The 25,075-nt window shown below is 37.5% G+C and overlaps 1 protein-coding gene across 3 annotated transcripts in view; it reads left to right on the forward strand.

Annotated features, from left to right (window-relative positions):
* The first annotated feature begins 4,885 nt into the window (after positions 1–4,885).
* The window catches only part of acap2b (ArfGAP with coiled-coil, ankyrin repeat and PH domains 2b), a 69,913-nt gene continuing 49,723 nt past the window's right edge, over positions 4,886–25,075 (forward strand). The window contains exons 1-2 of one of the 3 annotated variants that reach the window (XM_088077672.1): positions 4,886–5,296; positions 23,761–23,818. In XM_088077672.1, coding sequence (XP_087933798.1) covers positions 5,244–5,296; positions 23,761–23,818 — 111 coding nt within the window. In that variant the 5' untranslated portion in view covers positions 4,886–5,243. The remainder of the gene's footprint in view (positions 5,297–23,760; positions 23,819–25,075) is intronic. The other 2 variants (XM_088077670.1, XM_042515977.2) reach the window with 2 other exon arrangements.

The following is a 25,075-nucleotide window of genomic DNA, read 5'->3' on the forward strand; positions in this document are numbered from 1 at the left end:
TCACTGATGAGCCGCTTTAGGTGAACTTGACCTCCAGTCTCTGATCATCATGTGCCAAACAGCATAAAGAAAAACCATATTTTCAACAGTTTTGTCCAACTAATTGTGTATTTTAACAGTTATGTGAAACGTGAAAACGCAAATAGCACCATGTACAGTCTGTCTTTGATTTGTCCGCTTTGTGAAGCAGAACTCCCTCTGTATGTAGATTTTAATGTCTCATGCTGAGATAAGGAAAACGCAATTCTTACCTTCAGGTTGCCTGATATTAGACAGAATCGTCAACTACTACACTCTGTTTTCATCTTCAGTTGACTCTGATTTCTTTGCTGAAGGAGGATTCAGATATTTCCGAAACCAATCTCGAGAGACCCTCAAATCCGTGTGAATCTGCAGGGATGCAGAGTCATGACAACATACCTCTTTTGCTGGGGTTTAAAGAGTGGAGCGAAGGGAAGTGATCAAATTACGATGCAATATTGAGAAGACATGTTTTAGCAGCACCTATCTTATCTATAGTGCTCACCATTGTTGTTATCCAAGTCATAGGTTTTAGCACTTTGACAGCAGTGTTAGTCCCGCCCGTGGCATTGATTTATTGTTTTTTCTTTTCACTGATAAAACGCCATTTCCTGTCATCATGCCAGAACTTAAACTCAGAGGAACGGGCAGATTCAAAGGTCTGGACTCAGGTAAATTATCAGGTGAACAGAAACTAAATGAAAACATGGCTCTGATTATAAGTTACCACTTCTGCCAATAGACGCCTCTAAATTCTACACACCGGACCTTTAATTAAAAACCATAAGAAAATTTGAATTATGCTTGAATTAAAATCTTCGTTTCGTTTGACTTAAATGTGTTTTTGCAAGCTTCGGCCCTTCACAAAACATGGAAATTAAATTTCAGAGATTTGAAACTTGCTACTGTTAAGAAATCCATCAAAACAAACTTTAGGACCATCTCATTACGATGATTTTTTTCAAACGTTGTTACTTTAAAAGTAACATCAAGCCAGTCACTAAGTCAATGCAGATTAGTTAAAAACATACCTGTAACTCTTCCAAATTAAAATAGATCATCTTTTTTGTGTTGGCTTATTTACTGTAGGTTTAACTTGTTTAAAGCCTTTGCTTGTTTTTTATACACTTTATGGGAACATTTATACTCATTTCATCAGGAAATCACACTGAGATCGAGATCATATTTCCAAGTGAGACCTGATTGCAGGCTAACAAAATGAAACAAATAAAATAAAATAGTAATAATGGGGATGACAAATATAGTAATAAAACTACAAACAAACTATACTTTCTAAAATATCCTTGGTGTACTTATGAAAATGAATAAAAACAGTGTATCAGTGTATTATATAAACATATGTAGATATTATGTAAAAATATACATTTATGTAGACAACTGCATCACAAATGATGAATAAGGCATTCTAAAATATCCTGGTGAGGGTAAGATGGTGGTTCATGCATAAAAAATAATGCAATAAAAGTCCTGCTGAGTTGTAACATTGCACAGAAAATGTAATAGTTTGAATACTTCCGAGGTTATAAATAAAATGCCAGTTGCTCTCTCTGTAACCACCAGATGGCGCTGTTTCAAAACATATCTGTCCTTCCTGTTGGGTTTCTAGTAATTCTAATAGGATAAAGCTGTGAGGATTATTCTGCATGTTTCGTCTTCAGTGTGTTTACAGCGAACGCATCTTGTGGTCATTCATTCATCTGCAAAACAGCTTTTTAACACAAATGGTCGAGAAATTTTGATAAAACGTCAAATGTCTAACTTTTTTGTCTTGTCAACGTTTTGGCACTTAAAGACATTGCACTTGATGAATGATTTTGTAACGAAATCTGCAGTCCGGACTAAGAAATCCGCAGTCCGTCCTGTCTGTGCGTCCAGGAGGCGTCAACCTAATTCCACTGGATCAGGAAGCGCCTGTCAACTCACACAAAGATCGTGTAGAAAATCACAGAGGCATCACTCGTGATTTTTTTTTAAATCATCGTGTTATTATCTCTTTGAACAGAGTAGTAATTCAGGTGGTTGCAAAGCATCAAGTGTTAACATTGTGTTGTCTTGACTTTCTGTATACTCTACTCGTCGTAAGGGTCAAAAATGACTTACTTTCCCTAAACTCCGAAAATAATCACCTATTCAACATCAACATCTATTTTGCATGAATAAACAACAGGTCATTCATCACAAACTATGAATATCTAGGTTTTCCCTCTTCACAGTGCAGAAAGACTGTGTTTAATCAGTGGAATCACTCATTTTTTTATTACAGCACACTTGTCATAATTGTTTTCTTTTCTAAAGTAGAGGTTTACTGTTAATATTATTATAATTTATTCATGTATTTATTATTATTATTACTGCTAAAGGTATTACATACGTGTAAACATAATTTTTTTCAAGATATATCACTTGTGTAGCCTAAGAAAGTAGAAGAAATGTGCAAAGAGTAGTTCTGAATGCATTTCATTACAGGGAAACAATTACAGTCTTATTCTTACAGTCTAACATAGTATATTATACTGTACTATGAGAACAACATGCAAGTTTGTGTGCGTGGACTCTGGAGATGTATTTCTGTGTGTGTATGTGTGTGGGTTTTTGTTTTTGTTTTTTGTGGTATGATAATGATTTTATAACTGCCGTGTCAAAAATCACCATTTAGGGGGTTTTCTATGCTGTTAAACATTGTGGCAGGTAATTTTTGACACCTGAGATGACGTAAGGGTTAAAAGAAATAGTAATTTAGCTATAATATGGCTTTATATATCCATGCACAAGCTCCCTAAAATAGTCAGTGACAACACGACATAAACTGAGTGCATTCAGCCATCATCATCAAACCCAAAACGTTTGTCATCAATCTATTTTTAAATGTAAAAGTGATCATCAGCTGACTCATTAGTGAGCAGTTAACCACTAATGCTGAGTCCAGGCCTTCTCCACACTGCCAGGAATAAATGCTGAGGCTTTGATGTTTTGTAAAATGTTTTGTATTTAGAATATGTTCATTTCCCCCAGTAAAACATGAAAGTAGAAGAGAACTGTTTATTTGGACAAAATTAAGGACATTTTCACCATAAATTGATGCAGATAATGCAGAAATAGGTGTCCCCTCACCATTGCTATGTGTCTTCGTTAATGTTGAAACAAAACCTACGCACTTGCATGAAGAAATCTGTGATTTGCCCATTATCCATAGCTATGATTTGCCTCTCAAAATAACACACCATGACCATGAACAATGCAGATGTCATACATTTCTAATACAATTTTTCCACAACAGTAGATTTCCATATTAATGTTGTTAGCCTGAAAGAAGTGAAATTTAAATATAGGGAGACTGAAATTATCCCACAAAGCTTGTAAAATTTCCACTATCATGTATTTGTTAGTTTTTATTTAAAGGGTGTAAATGCTGCAGAGTGTTTTATCTTGGTTAAAATCAGAGCAGCTAAACAAGAGCAGCTAAACATATCAGTTATAAATCTGTGTTAATGCAAATTAGAATATGCCATCCCCCCTGTTTGATTGGCTACTTGAAGTGTAGTCAGCCAATCAAACACAGGGGATGGCATTTTCTAATTAGCATAAAGAGAGATTCATGTATGTACAGTAAAGTTATAACAATTTCACCCTCTGTGGCCAAACATTGGCATTCGATGCTAAGCCATAGATAAAAGGTAAAAGTTTTGTGCAGGCTTTTGATAACTTTCAATTGTGAAAGACTGAAGATCATACAGACAGATTTTCAACTTGATTGATTGATTGTGTAGGACAAGTTCGTAAAAGTATAAAGAAACATTATTTCCTATAGCCACTAGGTGGCGCTATAAAGACTAGAGAATATTCTCACACAAATCTGTTCAGGGTGGGACCCTTATCGAGCCTATGAAGTTTCAGGCGGATCCTTCAATGTACACCAAAGTTTCAACAATTTCCTGTTTTATGGCGAAACATCAAAATTTGAAGCTGTGCCATCGGAAACTCGTAAAGGTTTTGCGCGGATCTTTGATAACTTTTCATCACCAAGGGGTTAAAATTGGACACACCAAATTTGAAGTCGATTGGATTAATACTGTGGGACGAGTTCTCAAAAGTACGAGGCCGGAAATCAGCAAAAATCAGCACAAAATTCGAAATGGCTGAATTCCTGTTGGGTTTGGGGGTTGGGTCCAAGAGGCTTTTTTGTTTGTCCGGGTATGATACATAATTGAACCTAATGTCATAATTGTAGGTCAAACTGGCCATTGGGACTACACCTCAGAGGGAGCTGTGGAGCCTTTTTGCCAGACCCGTATCCGAAACCACCAAAATTCAACATTTTTCATGTTTTTTTTGGGCATTTTGCAACCTTCAAAAATACAACTGATATGGCAGAAAAAATAATAATTCCTTGCATTCAAAGACGGTCCTCGCAATGTTCAGTGCTCGGGCCCTAATAAAATAAGGATTCCGATCGTTTCCATAAACTGGATCAATTCTACAATTCTACAATTTCATTTAGCAGACGCTTTTATCCAAAGCGACGTACAACACAAGCAAGAAAATTAGACTTAAGGAAAAAACCCTTAGTAAGCGCAAAAAGTGCTTCAGGTGTGATTGGTCACAGGTATTGCCGTCTAGTGGCAAAAGAAGTGCCACAGCCCCCCCCCCCTTTTTTTTTTTTGGGAAACCAAAGTAATAACCAGTAGCGATCTCAGCATCTGAGATTCAACAATCTCAGTATCACTACTTACGATGACAATCAACATACAACATCACACAACTTTGTCAGTGCTAGATAACAGAGGCGGATCACATGCGCGCCGCGTAGTGACGCATCTGTTCGCAGCGTAGAGGATCTCTGTAGAGCAGTAGTATCTGCGTTGGAGAAAAGCTCCTCTCCCACTGGCTGCTATGACCTAGCTACCGGACGACACTCTCTGCTTTCAGGACTGACCGCTACGGCTGAAACTGTCTAGTTATAGCGATTTGTTTTTGTCCAGTCATACATTCAACAACACGGTCGTTTATGGTAGCATTGTTGGGACTTCTGAATCGTCGCTGCTGGCCTCTGAGGCTAGCTGGTGACAGAGAGGAGCCAGCTGGTCGCACGGAGCCTCAGCAACGTTAGCAAACAAGCTAATTAGCCTGCAAAGACTCAGCCTGGATTACTGTCTTTAATCAAAGAAAGCGCAAGTCTGCGGCTTTTACTCTCTGCGGCCAAAATGAAGATAACTGTGGATTTCGAGGAGTGTTTGAAGGACTCCCCGCGGTTCAGGTGAGTGATGACAACCGGGCTTTTGTCCTGGGCACAGGTTATTGATTAATCACAGGGGAAAGTATTAAGTTAGCTGCCTGCTAAGCTAATCAGCTGTAACCAGCTAGCTGTTTGCTACTTCTATTTTTGTCCGTAAAGAAAGCTGGGGCCAGCCGGGGTGGCTGCCTGTTGGGGTAGGAAACCAACACATAAACTCACTGACCACTGTGGCAAGCACATATGCGCAGCAGTAAGATGTTCTGGTGCCTGTTTTCTGTGTATAAATTATGTAAAGATAGGAATATATATTAAAAATGAATGCAGGAAGTCGCAGTCTGTGCCTGTAGCCAATTTGTAATTGTTCAAAAATCTCAAGCATTCTGCACAAGACAGATTAACAACAATGAAATCATTGAACTTAGATAATTATTATTGCAGCGAAATTTATTTGAAAAAGTCACTGATTTTATTTTTAATAGGCTGTAAAAGTTGAATTTGTATTTCCAATATTAAAGATTTATATATTAAGAAAAAAGAAAGATTATTGGCATGTACATACAGTACATACAGTATTACCAAGTACAATATCGCAACACCACGCTGTATTTTTTTTCTCCACCACGGAAAGATTAAAAAAGATTATCCTTAACAGTTACCCGAAGCCAAAGCTGACATTTAAATATTCCAACATCCAAAACTAGAAAGTTTAATATTTCGTAAGACAAGAAGCTGAAACCAGTGTTTATTTTCTTTTTACACGTTTCTTGCTGAAAAAATAGCTTGATTGATTTACTTTTCCAATTGACCTCTAAAAGCAGGGAAAAAAGTATTGTGCTACTTTAAATACTGTATTGAAATGCCACGAATATTTTTAATATTTTTTTTTCAAAATTATAGAAGCCTTTAATATTGCAAATACAAATTAATCTTGTATAGCTTGGTTGCAAAAGTGATTTGCCTTTTCAAATATATTTTGCTGTGGTTATTATTATGGAAGTGAAATGAACTGACAGACTTAATCTTATGCAATAAAACAGATGCTGACAAAGTTTTCCTTTGGGCACATAATTTGCAGTTAAAAATAAATGAATCGCAATGTATTGTAGATGTTATCGCAGTACTCAACATATTGCAAAATGTTCAAATTCACAATAATATTTTATTGTGAATTTAGTATTGTGATAATATTGTATTGTTGGGCCTGGTGATCCCCACCCATGTTTACCACTCATTTCAGCTGGTGCAGGCCTCACACACTTTCTCTTCCACATTAGGTGCAACATCTTTAAACCATCATGTGTTTCATTATTATATTATTTTATTATTATTATTTATAAGTATTTGCATGAAGCTGAGTCCACTCCCAAGGTGTAAAGGAGCTCCTCATCAGTTTTGTCAGGCAGTGGGTGTTCATGTCATGTATTCCTGTCAGCAAAGTCACTTCTGAAATCATCACTCTTCAAGTTATTTTCTAACCCCCCCCCCCCATTCATCAGGCCTCAAAGTCGCGTAAAATGGGATGTTTGCTCTCAACTTCCTCCTCACTCACTTGCCGTTTTCCAGAGATTTGTGAAGGCGCCTCCTTCCTCCCTCAGCTCTCTTCGTTGTTGCTGCAACATCCTCCCTCTCACACACAAAAACGAGGAACAGATGTTAGAAAGTTGTTTGCAGAAGAATGAAGCAGTTTTTTTCTGGGATCACATTCAGTGGGATGAACTGATGGAGAAGTTCCTACTCAGCTGTGTAACTTTAAGTTGGCTTGTCTAACACTCCAGTGACATACACCCCTGTGTATTACAGTTATTATTATATTTCCTGAAATTGTTTTCATCCACGCATTCAGATTAGTCCATTATTTCTCTAAAACATATTAGCAAGTTCGTATGTATATCAGTTCTTGCTTTCGTTCCTTCTTTGCATCATCTTCATCATCACCATCCTCATACACACTCCGCCTGACTCTTGATAGCAGAAAGCACGCAGTCACTGCAGACAGTTAAAAGTTGTGTGTGTCAGTGATGTACAATTTATCAAAGCTAGGAAATTACCTCAGCCAGACCGCAGACAGAGGATGTGGTATACATACATCGTCTGTCTGAAACTGAAACCTTACCAATAACCAATGAAGACTGATATCATTTTTTAGACATCAACGATACCTTTTCCCAACCGAAAGTCAATCATTTGTGTACAAAGCTCGATCCCCAAATGTTAATAGATAACAATGATCAGCTCCAAACTGTGTTACGGCTTTTATTATTGTCATTCATTTATTTAGTTTTGTGACTTTGCATTATTCCAGCCTAACTGCACACATTCAGAACATGAACAACTTGCTGAAGCGATAAGTTGATTCATTTTCAGTTGCTTGACAGGAAATTCATTATTGGCAACAAGGCAGGATTATGGCCAAAATCATGATTATGATCATGATTATTTATCACGAGTATTTATTAAAAAAAAACAGAGCACTGTTTTCACTTTCATGTTGTGCTACACTCCTGATAATTACGATGTCTTTGCATCAAATCAGATTTAAAATAGATATTTTTGTCACCTAATTTTTAAATATAAATATAATATAAATTTAACATTTTATAAAATTTAGGCGAACTAAAAATGTTCATGCCATCACAGAATGCAACCAAATGAAAACAGTGTTTAAAAGTGGAGCGGTCATTTTTAACGATGATATCGCAGTCCATTATGTTCATTTATTTGAGAGACGACAAAATCTGGATCATGATTAATATTCGATTAATTGTGCAGCCCGACTGGAAACTGCTTCATTCAATGAATTTCTTAAGCAATTTTTCAAGAATATCCCAACTTTCTCCAGTTTCTTTGGAGAGATCATCTGATATTGTTCAGTCAGGGCTCTCAGAAAAACTGTTTTCCAGGCCTTGACAAGGCTTGGAATTTACAAAATGTTTTGGAAAAGTTTTGAACATACATTGTTTTTTTGGCTGTTAATTAAAATATATTTTTAAAAATTCTTTAACATGCCTAAAATGTTAAAAAAGACATTATTTTGATTACTTTTTTAAATCTAGTGCTGCACTGCATGACCATTAAAACATTGCTAGTAGACCAGAGCGTCATCGCGTCATCACCAAGGACGTGTCCCCTTTTGGTGGAAAGAGTCACGCTGTCACGTAAGAGGAGAGAAACAGAAAAATGTAGAAAAGCTGTTTTGTAGTGGGTAAGGCTGTCACACTGAGATTTGAGCGACATCAAATACTGACTTTTCACTGTCAGCGTGTTTAATGTCTAAATAATGCTGGTGACGGTTAAATCAGTAGATGGACAGTTACTGTTGGCTTGAGTGGGAAACTTCTGCAGTCCAATTATTCAGTATAGCAGGTCTGCTGCTATACTGTGTTTTGTCTCCAACTAAATCTCAACCTCTAGATCAAAAAGTTAGATATTAACCAGTTAGCTATTGTCAGACAAGTCATTAGCCGTGCCATACCTGGTGATTAAATCAAATAAACAATTTGATTTAATCACCAGTTATCGTCATCTATGCATTTATAGACTGTCCAGATAGTCCTACACATTTAACACTATTTAAATAAGTATACTGAATATATCTTTGGTTTTTGACCTGTTAGTTAGACATAATGAGGAATTTAAACATGTCAGAGTTTTAGGAGATTATCATGTGCATTTTCTCTTTTCTTTATTTATATATTTTTACAGAATTGATAATATTAATTATTAATATATGATAATATTGATAATGAAAACTATTTTGCAGCCTTGAAATACAGTAGCTCACCTTTTGTGAGCTGCAAAGATTAGTCGATTTATCGATTGGTCGGTCGTAAGAAAATTAATCCCAACTGTTTTGATAACTGATTTGGTTGTAGTTTCTTAAATATGAGAATTTGCTGCAATTCTTTGTCATTAATCACAATAATTCAAGACTCTTTGGCTTTGTTGGTTGGACAAAAGCAGCAATTTTAAGACATCACTTTAACATTTGGGAAATTGTAATGAAAGTTTTTCTTTTTTTATTTTATAGACTAAATGATCAATAATGAAAATAACTGGCAGATTGATCAATAATATAATAAGTAAAGTAACTATTATTTGCATTTTGCAGTTTTACTCCCTCCACATCTCACCTGGTTAAATGTTTCTTGCATTGTTGGATGGAGTGACATTTTTTGAAAAAAAAGTTGAAATTGTCTATTTCCTAACAGCGTTTTTTCCCACACACTTCATAGTCAGTCAACAGTTTCCCGCCTCAGACGAGACTCTTAATCCTCTCACACAAAAATAATTACCTATCAGAGTTGCCAGAGTTTCTCTTTATAACTTAAGCTTCCAAATGTATCTTCTTTGAGGGAACTATGGTTCAGCCATTTTCCTGAACAAATCATGCTCTTTCCCTGCACTATTTTCAGAAAACTATACATACTAAGTCGCATGCTGCATGAGAAATCAGCTATTTTATTCGACTTTTGTACCACCTAAACATTAAAATAATTGCCCTCCGGTCTGTTAACTATATTGTTAGGAAGAAAGGAAGCCACCTCCCATGATCCTCTGCAACTAGGAGTCCAGCTAAGCGTATATAGTCCCATCTCCATCTATATTTTCATTGCCCTTTGTCCCTAGAGCAGAGTCATCTCTCAAAGTTTCCTGACTTCAAAGTCTGCTGTAGGATCATCCTGATGGGTTGGGACTCATTAGAGATTTTCACAGCACAGTTTTCCACTTCGACCACCATCGTTTTACTCTCATTTTTCCACCCCCCACTTGTTATGTTTGGCCAGAGAAGAGGACATAGTGAGAGAGAGAAAGGGAGAATGTATGAAAACATGGATACATACACCAGCGAGGAGCAGCTCTCACTCGCTTAACATCTGTTTCCATTTTGGTGTTTGCTTTCAACTTGGTGCCAGAGAATATGGAGCCCCCAAATGTGGAGAGGGTTGTTTTCAAGTGGTAATTTGGCACACCCCGCATCTATTTTTTTTTTTTTCTCTCATCCTCGTTTTAGTTGGGAAGCTGTCTTTGGTCATAAACCATGCCTTCAGCCTGGAGGAGAGATGCACTAGTGCAAAAATTATGTATTTTTGGCAGTAAACGCTGGTAGCCTAGTTTTCCACTTGAGAATAGACATTTCGACTCAGCCTTTCCTGGCTCCTCTTCAACTATGAGAGTTGAAAATTCCCTTTAGAGGTCCGTGGCTTTTCTCCTGACATGTATAGGAGTAAATGTTTAGCATATTATTTAATATGCCTTTCTCTCCTGCAAGGTCCCAAACAAGCCGGAAATGTTTTTCTTCTTAAGTTAGCAGTATGTTGTTTGTGTTGGTAGTTTTAAGAGCAACAATGACATGATCAAAAGTTGAACATCTGTGGAGCTGAAATGTTAAAACATCTGATTCTAAATAGGCCACAAGGCGGTATTACGCCAAGAGATTAAAGGGACATTTCACCCCAAAATCAAAAATACATATTTTTTCTCTTACCAGTCTAGATTATTTTGGTGTGAGCTGTCGAGAGTTGAAAATATCAGCAGTTGAGATGTCTGCCTGTTCAAAGCACCAAAAAATAACATTTGAAAAACTCAACAAGAATGTCTCTTTCCAGAAATCATGACCTAAGACAATCCACAGACCTCGTTAGTAGTTTCCTTTAGGACCTATTTTCTCTCTACCCAAATGCACTCACCAACCGTATCACTGCCTAGAAGGAAGCGTACATTTAGTCATGGACGAGACGCTCATGTTCGTGACAGTGCGAAATGCTGTCCTCTTTCACGGTGCTGCTAGATGAGCCAGTAGTAGATGCATGCATCCTTCCGCGCGGTGAGGGGTTAGTGGGTGTAGTTTGGTCGAAGAAAATAGTTCCTACATTAAACTGCGCACCAAAGATCTGAGCATTATCATAGTGTAACCAGGTTATGATTTCTGTAAAGCGACGTTGTTGAGTTTTTCAGATGTATTTTTTTGTCACTTTGAGCAGCACAAGCCAAGTGCCATCTAGTGCCATTATATTGAAGAGAAGTACAACTCAAAATCTCTAACACTTAGCAGCTCACACTAAAACGATATAGACAGATGAATAACTCTACAGGTAAGATGAAAAATATGTCTTTGATTTCGGGGTGACCTGTCCCTTTAAGAAATAAAGCATCACCAGAGTGCGATGGATATGTTCTTATAGCTAATCGACATGAGCTGCCCAGGAGTGAGCTAATTTCTGTAATTAGCAGGGACCTTTTCCCCCGTCTTCACCCGTTGCCTAATCATGATAACAATATTGCTTGCTCCTGATTGGTTTGGCTGATTCTGAGCTTGGCTGCGTCCCATGTTATGAAGTCATCGGTCCAGCAGTCCCGGCCGCAGTTTCCCCTGAGTCATTGACAGCTGTAGAGCCGGTAGATCACTGGCAGTCTTTAATACAGAGCACAGAGTCTGATGAGGAGCGCTCCTCGTACTGCAACACTCAGTCATTAGTTTTCCATTGGGAGTCCAGCTGTGGGCTTGTTAGCATGCCGAGCTTGTTTCAGTTTGATTTAATTAAGCTGTGGTGCCTTTTTTTTATAGTGGTTATTAATAAAGGAAATTAACAGCTAATGAATTAAGAGGAGTGACTACTCCTGCTGTATTGTCTGTACTAGACACAGAGTATTTCAGTAAAAATGAGGCAGCAGAGGAAACAAAATTGTTTCTTTGACAGTGTTATTTCTCACCATCTGACATTTGTAGGCCATTAATTGATTTCTTGAGAAAATAATCAGTAATTGATAATTAAAATAATGGTTAGTGACATCCCCATAGCTGTCTGTTTTGCTGATCACTCCTGCATCTTTACAGTCAGTCAGGAAAGTGCTGTAGTGATGACTTTGCTTAGTCTGTGTTTCCTTCCTACAGCTTGTGTAAGACATAGGAAGGATGAGGATGTGTGATAAAAAAACAAAATTGGCCAAAATGTTCATTCATTTAAACAACAAGCTGGACTTTCCAAAAACCAGCGTAACTGTTTATCTTTAAGTAATGACCTCATCTTGTTGTTGTTGCTGTCGAAACTCGTGCGTCTAATGGTGGGTTTTTACCACAGTGGGACCCCCCTCCATATCACCACTGCGCTGCTCTCTAACAATTACAGGATCTACGTCACAGCACCAAAGCTCACCCCATTCTTCACATTTCCATCCACAGAAACAGATTCAAAGTGTTGGATTGTTTACCACCAGCACTGTCATTTCAGTCCAGTGGAATAAACTCAGTCCATTCCCTCATGGCAAACATAAGAGTGTAAATTAAAAACAAAAAATAAAGCCCCATGTGTATTACTCTCTATAAATTCAAACATTATTGAAGTTACCAGAGGGGAGAAGAGATGACAAAACACTGCTGCTGGACACTGTACAAAATGGAATTAGAAAACATCAAAAGAAAGTTGTAGTGCAGAGCTATTCAGCTGTCAGACATGTCTAAATTGGATTAGTTATAGTCATTTAGAAGTAAGCCTGCTTTAAGCGACCTGTCAAGTTTGAAGCTGTGTGGGGAAATATAAATATGGGATTAAACTCTGTGTTGGCAGATATATGACATTAAATGACTCACTTTGGGAATGGGGCAAAAAATGTTTTATGACATTAGGACTGCGGCTATTTATTATCAGTTAATCTGACCAATATTAAATTGATATATCTATTTATTTATTGGTTTATAAATTGGAATTAAGTTGTGAAAATGCCTATTGAAATCCCCTATAGCCCAAAGTTATGTCTTCATATTAATGTTTTTTTAAAAACAAATCAGACTTTCATCTTTCATCTTTCATACAAACATGCAGCCCAAAGTGCATTACAAAGCAAGACTGAAACAGCATTGAAAAAAAAAAAACAGGTTAAAAAATATGAAACATTTCTGTTAGAAAAACAGTCCATAGCCCAAAGACATTCACCTAACACATTCACGCATTAGTCTAATGAAATAAAGAAAAAGGAATGCAAGTCGATTTATATAATACATTTCAGCAACAAGGAAATTCAAAGTGCTTTACATATAAACATCCAAACCATTGAGACATCCTGCAAATAAATAAATAAATAAAATGAAATAAAGGACATTTGAATGCAAAGCTTAATTAAAGAGCAAGAGAATCGAAAATAAAAACAAGCTAAACTAATAGAAAGAGAGGCATAAAATACAGAAATGAAAATTACAGTGCAGTGTCACAAATGAATAAATATTTAATTTAATAAAAGCCAGGCTGCATGGAGAAAAGTCTGAATGAGAGGTGAGAGTTGCCACTGACCTGAAGTTTTCTGCAGGTTTTTTCCAGATATGTGGTACATAAAAACTAAACGCTTCTTCCCCATGTTAAGTCTTGACTCTGGGGACAGAAAGCAGACCTGTCCCAGATCTTAGAGGTCTCCTGTGGTTCATAGCATAGCAGAAGGCCAGAAATATATTTTGGACCTAAACCATTCAGTGCTTTATGAACTAACAAAAAGCAGCTAATTCTTACACAGCCCTGTCTCCTAGAAACTGCATTTATTTGAAGCAGCAAGAATATTTTGAGAGAAACGTAATGCCGAGCAAATAATGTTTTCCATTATGAGGAATTGTTGCTTTTAAATGGAACCGGCAAGTCACGTGAACGCATAAGCAAAATGTTCACTGACAATGTATCAGAGTCGTTTTCCACCAAAATAGGCAATCTTGAAATACGGTATCCAGTAGTAGAGACTAAAGCATTACTTTTTAACTAGCTTTTAAAGAACATTCAATTACGACTTTCCATAGTCTCAATCAAAGTGCATTTATTGCTTGATGTCATGGTGCTGCACTTTGCACACCTGGAGTTTTTGCTTTCAACAGGGATCCAGAAAAGTCTTAAAAGGCATTGAATTCATTTATCTGAAAATAAGGCCTTAATTGGTATTAAACTGACATAAATTAATCTGTGTAAAGTCTTAAAAATACTTATACATGGGAAGTAGGCTTTTATGAAGAGTTCACTCATCATGATGGGAATCTAAACAGTGAAATCTCAGATGCAGAGTGACGAGCACAAATAGCCAAGAAAACCAGCCACAAACACCAGATATTTTCTACTTATGTTGGTAAACAAAATACATACTTTTTTGATAGGGTGGTATCTGCAGTATGTTTAGTATGTTTAATGTAGATAATCTAAAGTTTTAACAGGACAAAAAAATCATGTTTTATGTTACAGTAAACATTTGGGCAAAAATAAATGTCCTTCTTCAATTTTGGTTATTAGAAAATAGATATTTAACTTAATTCCTAATAACATTAAAAAACCCTTAAAAGTCTTAAATCTACCTTTCTTTAAGCTGCAGGAGCTCTGTTTTAAAAAGCATATTTTTTTCAACTTGTCAATTGACCAATGAACTGTTTCAGCTCTAAATGACAATAATGAAAAATACCTGTTCAGATATTGTACAATAGAAACAAATTTCAGCCAGCCTTTACAGAACATCTGCATTAGAAAATATCTTCCAATTTTGAGGATAGTGAAAAGATGCGAGGAGCAGATGGTCTTTGAGTGTCAGCTTATGTCTTTGAAGTGCCGAGGTCTGCGCCACAGGCTCACAGAGGACTCTATTGTGTTGGCAACGTGAACGACGAACCTGTTCAACGGCCTCGCTCCTACATGCAGAGTGCACGAAACCTGCTGGCCCGCTGCCAACTCACAGCCAGAGAGGCTGCTCTTTTTGTTTTGGTTCATGGTCACTGAATCACTGCGAAAGAATTAGGTGTCTCCTTTTTTATGGAAGATGTGACTGTGTAGTCAGAGCTGTAACTCATAGGTGGAGGGCGAGTAGTACAGAAAGGATCTAAGGTTTTGTGTGTGTGTGTGTGTGTGTGTGTGTATGTGTGTGTGTGTGTGTGTGTGTGTGTGTATGTTTTATTCTATTTTGGTTAGTTGTTGGCAGTGTAAAACTTTTAGTCACTCACGACTAAAATAACACCATTTCTATCGCTGTTTACTTTAGAGTAACTACAATAACACATGCACACATTGTAGTAGATTCCCGGGAAACCCTGAGAAGTGTTGGCACCATGTCTACCCGTCACATTTTACCGTAGTGCTGTTTATAGTAAGTATAGATCATACATTGCCTGTAAAAATATATAAAATATGTGTTCACCTATGAACCTTTAGTTTATTTGCTTTTTTGTTTTAAGTGGTGGAAGAATTAATCATCAACCTTTTTGTTCTTTTTGGATGACATATTAGAATTTAAGTAATTTATCAAGCAAAATCAAATGATGATATTATAATTTTTTCCTTTTTATATAATTATAAATGGACTATTTTTGAGTTTTGAATTGTTTGTTAAAATACGTACTTCAAAGGTGTCACCTTAGACTCTTGGAAAATTGATGAATTATTCTCACAGTTTTTTGACATGTAAAGCTGGGGTAGGCAGATTTATTTTGGCATCTAAAAATCCGGAAATAAACTTGGCCCCTTCACCTCCTTTGGGCTCTGTTTTCATGTTTTATGGCTTTAGAAAATCCAGGCTCCCCACCAGATTAGCACACTTTATGTTGCTGCCGTTATCCAGGTTAGACCCACCAGCCAGCTGTGACACTCATTACAGTCACGAACCAAAGGTTCGTCTCTTGAGCTGCTGCCCGCTCTCCTCTTGGGGAAGAAGTCCACAATGGCAGGCAGCGAGGCAGAGTTGCCATGGGGTGGCTGGTCTAACAGAGAGATCTCTTTAATAGAATAAGATGAAATAATTAAATGTATGGGATTCACTGGGTGTGTGTATGAAGCACATGCTTATGCTCCTGGTCCTTGGGTAGGAGGGACTGGGTTCAGAGAGGGGAGAGCTGCAAGAGGAGGGTGTAATTTTAAATTTAACCATTTCTTTTTGGCTTTCCCAGATATCTGGCTTCCCCATTTTTAACAAAAATAATTTTAAAAAATTCAAATCATATTTCTATGAATCTAAATTGAAGACAGTGATAATTGGTGGTTTAATGACACCTGAACTGCTTTTTACAAATACAGTAATCTCTTTTTTTAAAAACATTTATTGGGATTTACATTTAAATACAGGTATGTAGTTAAAAAATTGCTTCACAGAGAATAGAAAAACAGTTACACAGTTAACACTCTTCACTGGATCAGTACAAACAAAAAAAAACATGTCCAACAATCCCTTCCCTTCTTTATGTTACATGTATAATAATGTGAATAAGTCATAGTAATAGTTTAGGAGGTATAGTTGCAGTGTAATATTATGAGATATCGTTAACACTGTGAGCTAATAACAGTGCAAAGATCAGAACCAGTATATTCCACACAGGTAACCCCTTCTCTAGATGTACACTATACTGGATGTACAGTATACTGGATGTCTGTCTGGTACACTGTGGATCAGCGTCCCTTTGCGTGATCTTGGTCAACTTAAAGCAAAATAGGACCCAAACATTCCCTCAGTGATGCTGAATTGGCCTCTTTCTCACTGATGTGGTTTAAAAGGCAGCCGTTTTTTTTCTTCTTTTCTTCAAGGCCTGTAGTCTCCTTCATACCACACGATTGCCTTTATTTAGCCCCAGCTTCACCCTCACACCCAAACAGCACTAAAACCAGGATGTCTTAGTCCCCTAATTTATATTGTTCCATTTAGTGAAAAAGCTAGTAATGATATGTTGCTGTTTTTTTACTAGTCTGCTGTAAGTTACTCCTTCCACCCTCACTTTGTCACAGAGGGAGAGTCCTCTCTGAGCTGTAAAGGTCAACACGTGTGGCGGATACGATTTCTCTTTGGTGCTGAATGAGTACAACCAGACACTGTGTAGTCACAGCAAATATACTTAAAGCTGCTCACCTAAGCCCTGGAGCGTTTACTTATTAAATACAGTTTTCTTTTATTAAGTTAGAACAGAATCATTTTTGAAAAGTTTAAGACAGACAAAGGATGCAAAAAAACACTGTAAAAGGGATACTTTGCTGATTTTCAACCAGCTATATATCAAAACAATGTGGGCAATATGCGTAAATGAACTGTGGTAAATTTCCCTTCATCTAACTAGTGCCTAGATATCCTTCTTCCCACCCCCTGGTGAAAGTCCAACAGATGACGTAAATTGATGCGAAACACATCATCTGGCAGAGTTTCACTGCCTCTCGGGCTGTTGCTCAAACTACAGCCTGTACTTCAGCATTTTTGTATTGTCCACCATCTATGCTGCCACTGCGGACTCAGAGTGCATCAAGAGACAGACCCGTCCCTCTCTCTCTTTTTGTTTCAAACAATGACTTAAATGGAACAGCTGATTGAATATAAATCAGCATTATATTGCTACGCTAGCTATTTTCATCTAAAATGTTCTTAAAAACACATTTTATTTCTGTGTTTAACATTCATGCTGTGGCATTATTGGAGACAGCTACAGTTGTAATGTGTTCTGGTAGTTGAAGGGTTTCTACCTCTTGAGTAAAAGTGATTGTCACAGTCGTTTTCCTCTCTTTTCTCTGGTCATGCAGCACCAGTTTTAAAAGTGTATGCGTCTTTCTACTGCATAGACCGTCAAGTTTTATGAAAAGGCCATCTTTCTAGGAGTGAAAGTCTATTAAGTTCACAGAAAAATGTGTCTTCAACTGTGCGGATGATATTGACATAATAGTTTGAGGTCATTTTAAGTAGAAATTACCAGTTTCACTGGTTCTGACTTTTTGTGTTTTTTTTTTGCATGGGGACAGGATGTAGGGTTATGCTTAGAGGTGGCTTGATAGCATAACATGTCAATTGAAATGCACGAGTGTCTGCAAATTTGCTTTGAGCGACACAAACTGACATACAGATGCAACTGTGCAAATTGAAAGTGTTTCAGTTCACTTAAATTTGGTAGTTGATAGTTAGACCAAACTGCAAGAATTATATGTTTTACAACAACTCAATACTGCCAGGATTCAGGACTCCTGTTTTGTTTCAACACAAAATGCACTAATGGTGCTGTTACAAAACACTTCGCCCCACATTGCATATTATGACTGTTGTCTAGTGTATTTACTTCAGTGAGATGAGATTGTCTACTGATTACATCTTTACCACATAGAGTCTTACTTACTCGTCTGCTGCTGCTTCTGTTTAGTTTGCAGGAATCGGATAGCAGATGTTTGGCATTGAATCTCTTTGCACTGAGAGCAGAATACCTTCATCATCTGGGCTGTGTGCTTATCACACAGTCTGCTTTATCACAGTGTGTGTGCTGTTGAGAGATGCAAACTTATTGACGCCATGATGCAATGTTGAGACAACACTGTGTCATTATAATGAGAATGGTGAAATGTGTCTGAATGTTCAAGAAAAACAAAGCACCCCCTGTTGACTGTTTGACTTCTCTAGTAGTAGTACAAGAAATGGATCTTCTTGAAGTTGGGAATATAGATTTTAGGGGTTGGGAGACGCAAGGGAGATAGCTGGCTCAATATTTAGATCTTGCATTGTCCCCAGATTATTTTGACAAAACTGAAGACATTTCTACTATATATTGATGCGGAACAGGCACAAATTGGAGTGTAAAATGAAGCAAATTAAGGGTTTGATGCTTAAAATTCTCTGGTGGAGGACCCCCAAACCCCATTTCATAATGTCTCCCTCACAATGTTAAAATGAAACCTAAACCCTTAGTTGAGAAATTATATGAAATTAGATGATTACATCTGATGTCTGAGAGTGCTCAGATAATCTTTCATGTGCCTGAGAGAGCATGAAAATAGTTTTGTATGGCCAGTAGACTTTACTTTATTCAGTCTAAAATTGGGAATTTGCGTTTTTTTTGTCATATTTCTTATCTACAGATAATTTTCAATTTTATGAACCTTCAACACTGTTACTGAAGTCCTTTCCTCAATACAACAAATATGTTAAATATATTATTCACTCCTTGGCCCAGTTCGTGTCAGTTCAGTGCACCTGCACAGCTGCAGCCCCCTTTGCTGAACTCCTATAACAGCCTACATTAGTCTCATGCTTATAAGACCCATGCTTTAATGCTTTTGATGTTTTAACATCACAGATGATGAACAGATTTCCTGTTCACACATATACAATCTTTGCACGCCCCCCCCATTTCCATTAACTTTCTCTACTTCCATCACAGTTGTTTTTGTGGAGAGGTCATTCAAAATGAAACGCGGTTTGTAGAATTTTCTGTTGCTCCAGTGTTACTCAATATTGTGGTTAAAGTGAAAGTGATTTGATTGACAAAATGCAAGTCAAATTTCAGTGAATCATCATACAGCTTTCACTCTAGACTTACACATTACATTAAATTAAGTTTAGGTCAGTGATGTTGCACTTATTAATGTTATATCAACAAAGATGTATCCTCACAGATTATGCAGGAGTAATATCTACAGCTCAGATCTATACAACATAAGCCATTTAGTTACACTCCTTTTAGAGCTACTTATGAACTGACAACAAACAGCTACACTCTTCATTATAGTGTTTTGAGGAGTTGAGATTAAAAGATTTAGGTTTGCATAAACCATGTGATTTCCTTTTATCAGTGCTTTGTTGTGCAATGACTTAAGGACATTGTGTCTCATGGCTTGTTAGTGCTGTGTGACTTTGTGTAGTGTGACCCACTGCACAGTTTCAGATCCACTAGTGCTTTAGCCTCTAAAACATACAGTATATTATACACATGCAATTTGACCATCTTCAGGATCACAATCAGGACATCTTTATTAGCCCAGAGGGGCAATTTGTCCTGTGGTCAGCAGTATGATACACACATAAATGGATAATAAGATATACGATACGAACTGTGTTTTGGGATAATGGGCTTTATAAATAAAATTGACTTGACTTGACTTGACTACTCACTGGATAAGGGTTAACTGGTTACATCCATGACTGATTTGGCCTTCTTCAGTGTTCTGATCCTGTATATGTAAGACAAATCATTTAAAGTTGTGTCTGCGATATTGCTACAAGCCTTCACAATGCCCTGCAATGTGTTTCTGTGCTTTAAGTTAAGTTCCCCTTACCAGCAGATAAAAGAAAAGGTGAGAACTGAATCAATAAAACAAGAATAAAACAACTTCTTTAAAGTACCGTCAACATTAAAATATTGGTGTTTGCGGGTAGCATCAGTCATATTATAAAATGTTATCCACTTATTTACTCATACAAAGTAATTTATAGTTCATAAACTTGACAGGGCTTTTGGGTAGTTCACACCTCAAGATGCAGTTGTTATCTGTGTTCTTGGTGTTAACCTTCAATCACGATTCTCGTAACAGCCATACAGTATGCCTGAGAACGCTGTACTATGGGTATAATCACATGTATTCTTTTGGTGCCATGTTTTCTAGGAGTCTGCATCACCACATACTTTCCAGTGAAAAAGACTGTGTTTGTGTTAGAATTCAAAGTCTGCGTCTCTTGTTCTCTCATGCTTTCTTCTGCTGCTCGTTATCCAGACTCAGGCTGGACATGCTCCAAGGTCAGAGCTGTGAAGCAATGGCCCAGATTTTCATTTTGCCAGCGCCCCTCCTTTTCTTATTCTCTGTCAGCACTTTCACAAGTTCACCCTGCAGGCTCAAATTACAAGATCAGGAGGAAATAGTCATGTTCCTGTAGTTGCATAGAAAGCCACAGAGTGACTGACTGACAGAGGATTAACTTAGATTTCCAAAGCTAATTTTTACAAACCATTATTTTTCCAGGGAAAGATGGCGGAGTGTGTCTTGACCTTTTCAGGGCCTTTTCCGGGGCATCCTGTGATTCACACAGTTTTACTGATTTACATGAGAAAGCAATAAAAGGCAATAAATGGGTGAGCTGCTGTCTGTGCATGCTTTTCTAATTAATTACCCTTAGATGCAACAACAAGTTCTTTGTTTCTCCCAGCATAGCCAGCAAGTGATAATAATAAATAATAAAATAATAATAAAGAATTAAGAAAATCCAGCCAGAGCCAGAGTCTCCTGCTGAAAAAGACACTGCCACATACTTCTAGTGCATCATTATTAATGACTTGTAGGGATTACTTATGTATGAGTCTATACGCTGCATAGTATACCTTTAAGAAGGATTCTTGGCACCACTGGGGCCAGACTGTAATGAAGCCAAATGTTGGTTTCGTACCAATTGGCATTCTGCCTCACATTTCTCTTGGCTTCATTTGAGTTCCTAAGTGTAAATTAATTAATTTAAATTATTTAACTGCTCAATTAAATCAGTTATGTTTTGAAGCAGAAGTGTATTCAAATGCTTGAAGGTTGCAAAGCCTTGCTACTTGCTGATGAAGCACAAATGTGAATAAGTCTGAAATGTGCTGATCTGAACTCACTGACCTCAAGCAGTTCTTTACATCACAACCTTCTTCATTTTAAAGACAACCTCTGCGCTGCTCAAAGCTCAGAAAGTATGTGTTGATAGATAGAAAAAGTTATTGAGGTGAATTTACTGTTAATGGAGTGATGTCTAATCCAAGACTCAAGTGACCGTGGACTCTAGATTCTCTAAATGTTGCTCAGGACTATGGTGGTCCCTGCTTTGAAATAAAGCTTTCATTGATTGTAGTAGTGCTTGTTGTTGTTGTTGTTGTTAGATTCAGTATAAAGTATGTAAGACATTAAAAAAGATACAGTTAAAAAGATTATTTACACAGGAATCCATGACCCCAGCACGCCTTGTCAAAAGCAGTCAGTAAGCCACTTGTTTTTCCCTGACAGTCACCAGATGTTGGCAGCTGTCAGTGTGACACCATACGGAAGAACAAACAGCTGGAGGGGGTTTGGGAATTGCCACCCGCTGCTACTGCAGAGTGTTACGGTTAATCTCTATGCTTTATACAAACACAAGACACACACACACACACACACACACACACACACACACACACACACACACACACACACACACACACACTCATTTGCAGTCCTGCATGACATCTTTTACATTTTCCCTTGAATAAAAACAATGACATTTACACTCAAGCATTAAATTAATGGTCTTATATCCAGTGATTTACACTGAGGGCAACAGCATAATAAGCCTGAAATCTAGATAATCAGTTTTACATGAAATTACCTGAAAGGGACAGAGTGCTCCAATCCACCACTTGACATAACCCCTTTCAGTGTTTTCATTGTGTAAACTTGCCTTTTTGTGGATTATTGCTGCTAAACTATTGTAAATGTGGAGCAGGAGTAATCTAAAAACCATAACTTAGCTGTACGATATAACTGATGATATAGGACTCAACATCATGCAAAAGTAGCACTGTGTCCTACATTCAGTTTATATAATATGTGAATATTGACCTCCTACAGACATTTTCCTTTCTGGCCTGCAATTGTGCCCTGAGCTGCTTTCTGTTTGTGTGTTTTTGATTTTGAAGGATGGAAATTTTTGCAAAATGTCTTTAATGTGACTTGGGTTGCAAACACAATGGAAAGTACTTACCAGTGTGATGTAACAAAAAATGCACTACAGTTGTAATTAATAGGCACACCTGAGTTTAGTGCACTTGCTCCTGCTGATGTATTATTTAGTAGGTTAAATTCAAAAAAATGTTTACAACATTGTATGTGATGGTTGCACTTGCCTTATTTATTGTGTTGTGCCTATAATAGTTATAAGTTTACTGTGTCGACAGTAGTAGACACACTTATTAGCTGCTCATGCACCTTTCCTACATGGAGTAATGTCACAGTAACATGTTAAATGTCATAGATTATGATAAGAAATGAGTGCTGATTAAATCAGCCTGTGCTGAGATGAGGTCTTTGAGTTTCTTCCCCTGCGGTGGCACTTGCATGCTTGTGGGCTGTTGATCCTGTGGAGAACCAAGCTGTGCTTTGTCACATTTTAAGGGGCAGACTGCCAGACCTGACTCCAGCCCTGCGGCATTACCCAAAATGGCAGCTCTCTGTTTGGCTGCCTCTAATGGTGTGTGTTTCTGGTTGTGTCAGTACTGTAGAACTGGATAATATTGTGTATCACAGTTTGCAGTGGCTATAATTGGGCTTGTAAGTGAAATTAAATTGTTACATTTGAGTTGCAGTACCTCCTATATTTAAATGGTTAAGATGATGATATAAGAATCAACAGCCGAACAGATATTTGTCCTATTAACATAGGGCGTGATTAGAAAAATCTGGTTAAGTAATCAAGATGTGATGTCAGTCATAATTAGGCTTTTCATCATTGAATTCAACAATGAATGCCTCCCTTTTAGAGATAATAAGCTGACATTTTTTCTTTAAAACATTCTTACTTCTTAAGTCTGTTTACAGTGGACACACACAAACAGTAAATGGAAAAATGATAATAATGTGGCAAAGACGGGAAACCAAAGTGGCACAGAGGGAATTCATGTTCTTTAAATAAGGATTTCCCTGCAGTGGGTCTTTTATCTTCACCATCTGGCATATGCACGCTTCTCAGTTCCAGCGAAGTTCATACTAGTATTAAGTGATGGTCACACTGGATTTTTTTCTCCACAGAGCCACCATAGAGGAAGTGGAGGGGGATGTGTGTGAGTTGGAATCCAAGCTCGACAAAGTGAGTACCACCCATGAAAAACATGCTTAATTGTTCATTTGTTATACTGTGTGAACTGGCAGCTACAGAGTCCATCCTGTGAGTGGAAAGTTGCAGGTTTGTCCTTGGCCATGTCCCCGGTATATCCCCTGGCATATCACCTTTGATGAAGACATTAACATAGAAACTGTACACCTGGCTTGCATTGTAATGAAACATGTGGTAGAGTTGGGTTGACATCCGGTTTTGCTAAGATCAGACTGGTTTGATTTTATGCAAACTGGCTAAACCAGTATTTCTCATTATGACACATTCTAGCAAAATGAAAAGAAGCCTACATCCTCAACCTGTGCTGACAGCATCACAGCACTAAATCCAACTTTTATTGTGTTAGTAATGAGCAGTATGATTAACATAGTACTATGTTAGTTTTTGAGGCTGTGTGCAATTTACTGCCAAGCTAAAACTGGCAACATGAAGGAAATCTTGAAGACAAACAGAAGTCCCCTCACACTGTCTTGCTTATTGCTGCAATTTTAATTTTATCAAGCTTGTGTTTCGGTTCTTCAGGCCTTCATCAGACCAAAAAAATTACAATTACATTTTTTTGTCTGATAAAAGGTCTAAAGGACTGAAATGTTACCTTAATATAATGTAAATTCCAGTAATTAGCGACCGTCTGTAAGAGCTCCTCCTTATTTATCATCAATATTGCCCCTCCTCCAATGAATCTGTCATCCTTTCAGGTGTGCAGAGATTTTTTTTAAATAACATGGAGATAAATTGTCAGTTGAGATGGAAGGGGGGAAGATGTGTATGATGCACATCATGTTTGTTTACTAGAGAGATCATATGTTGTTGGGTTTTTTTTGAGTTGATGAGTCTCAAAGTCTCTCTTAGTCTCAGAGAAAACTAATGCTGCGACATTATGGCAGCATTTTGAATTTGAAGGTGACGAAAGAGGTGACATGAAAAACATAAAGGAAGCAGCGTGTAAACACTGCAGGAAAATGTAGTGTCAGTTGTCCTGCTGATGGTGGTGTGGCACCACTCTCTTGTCTTTTTTTTTTTTACAGAGATTGCACTATAGGGGCTCTAGGAAGTCTCCTCTTTATGCCACCTTTACATTTTTACACAGAACCAAACAACATCAGTATCAATCAGCTCCACTGTGTGATTCTAGACTGTATGTTGGCGTCACATGAGCAAAAGAGGCGTGATGGGCTTTGCTGTTGTTTCCCTATACCAGCGTCTGCCTCGAGTGACATATCACTGTAC

The sequence above is a fragment of the Plectropomus leopardus genome, chromosome 5, assembly GCF_026936395.1.
Source record: "Plectropomus leopardus strain MGB_pleo_1.0 chromosome 5, ASM2693639v1, whole genome shotgun sequence".
Taxonomy (NCBI): domain Eukaryota; kingdom Metazoa; phylum Chordata; class Actinopteri; order Perciformes; family Serranidae; genus Plectropomus; species Plectropomus leopardus.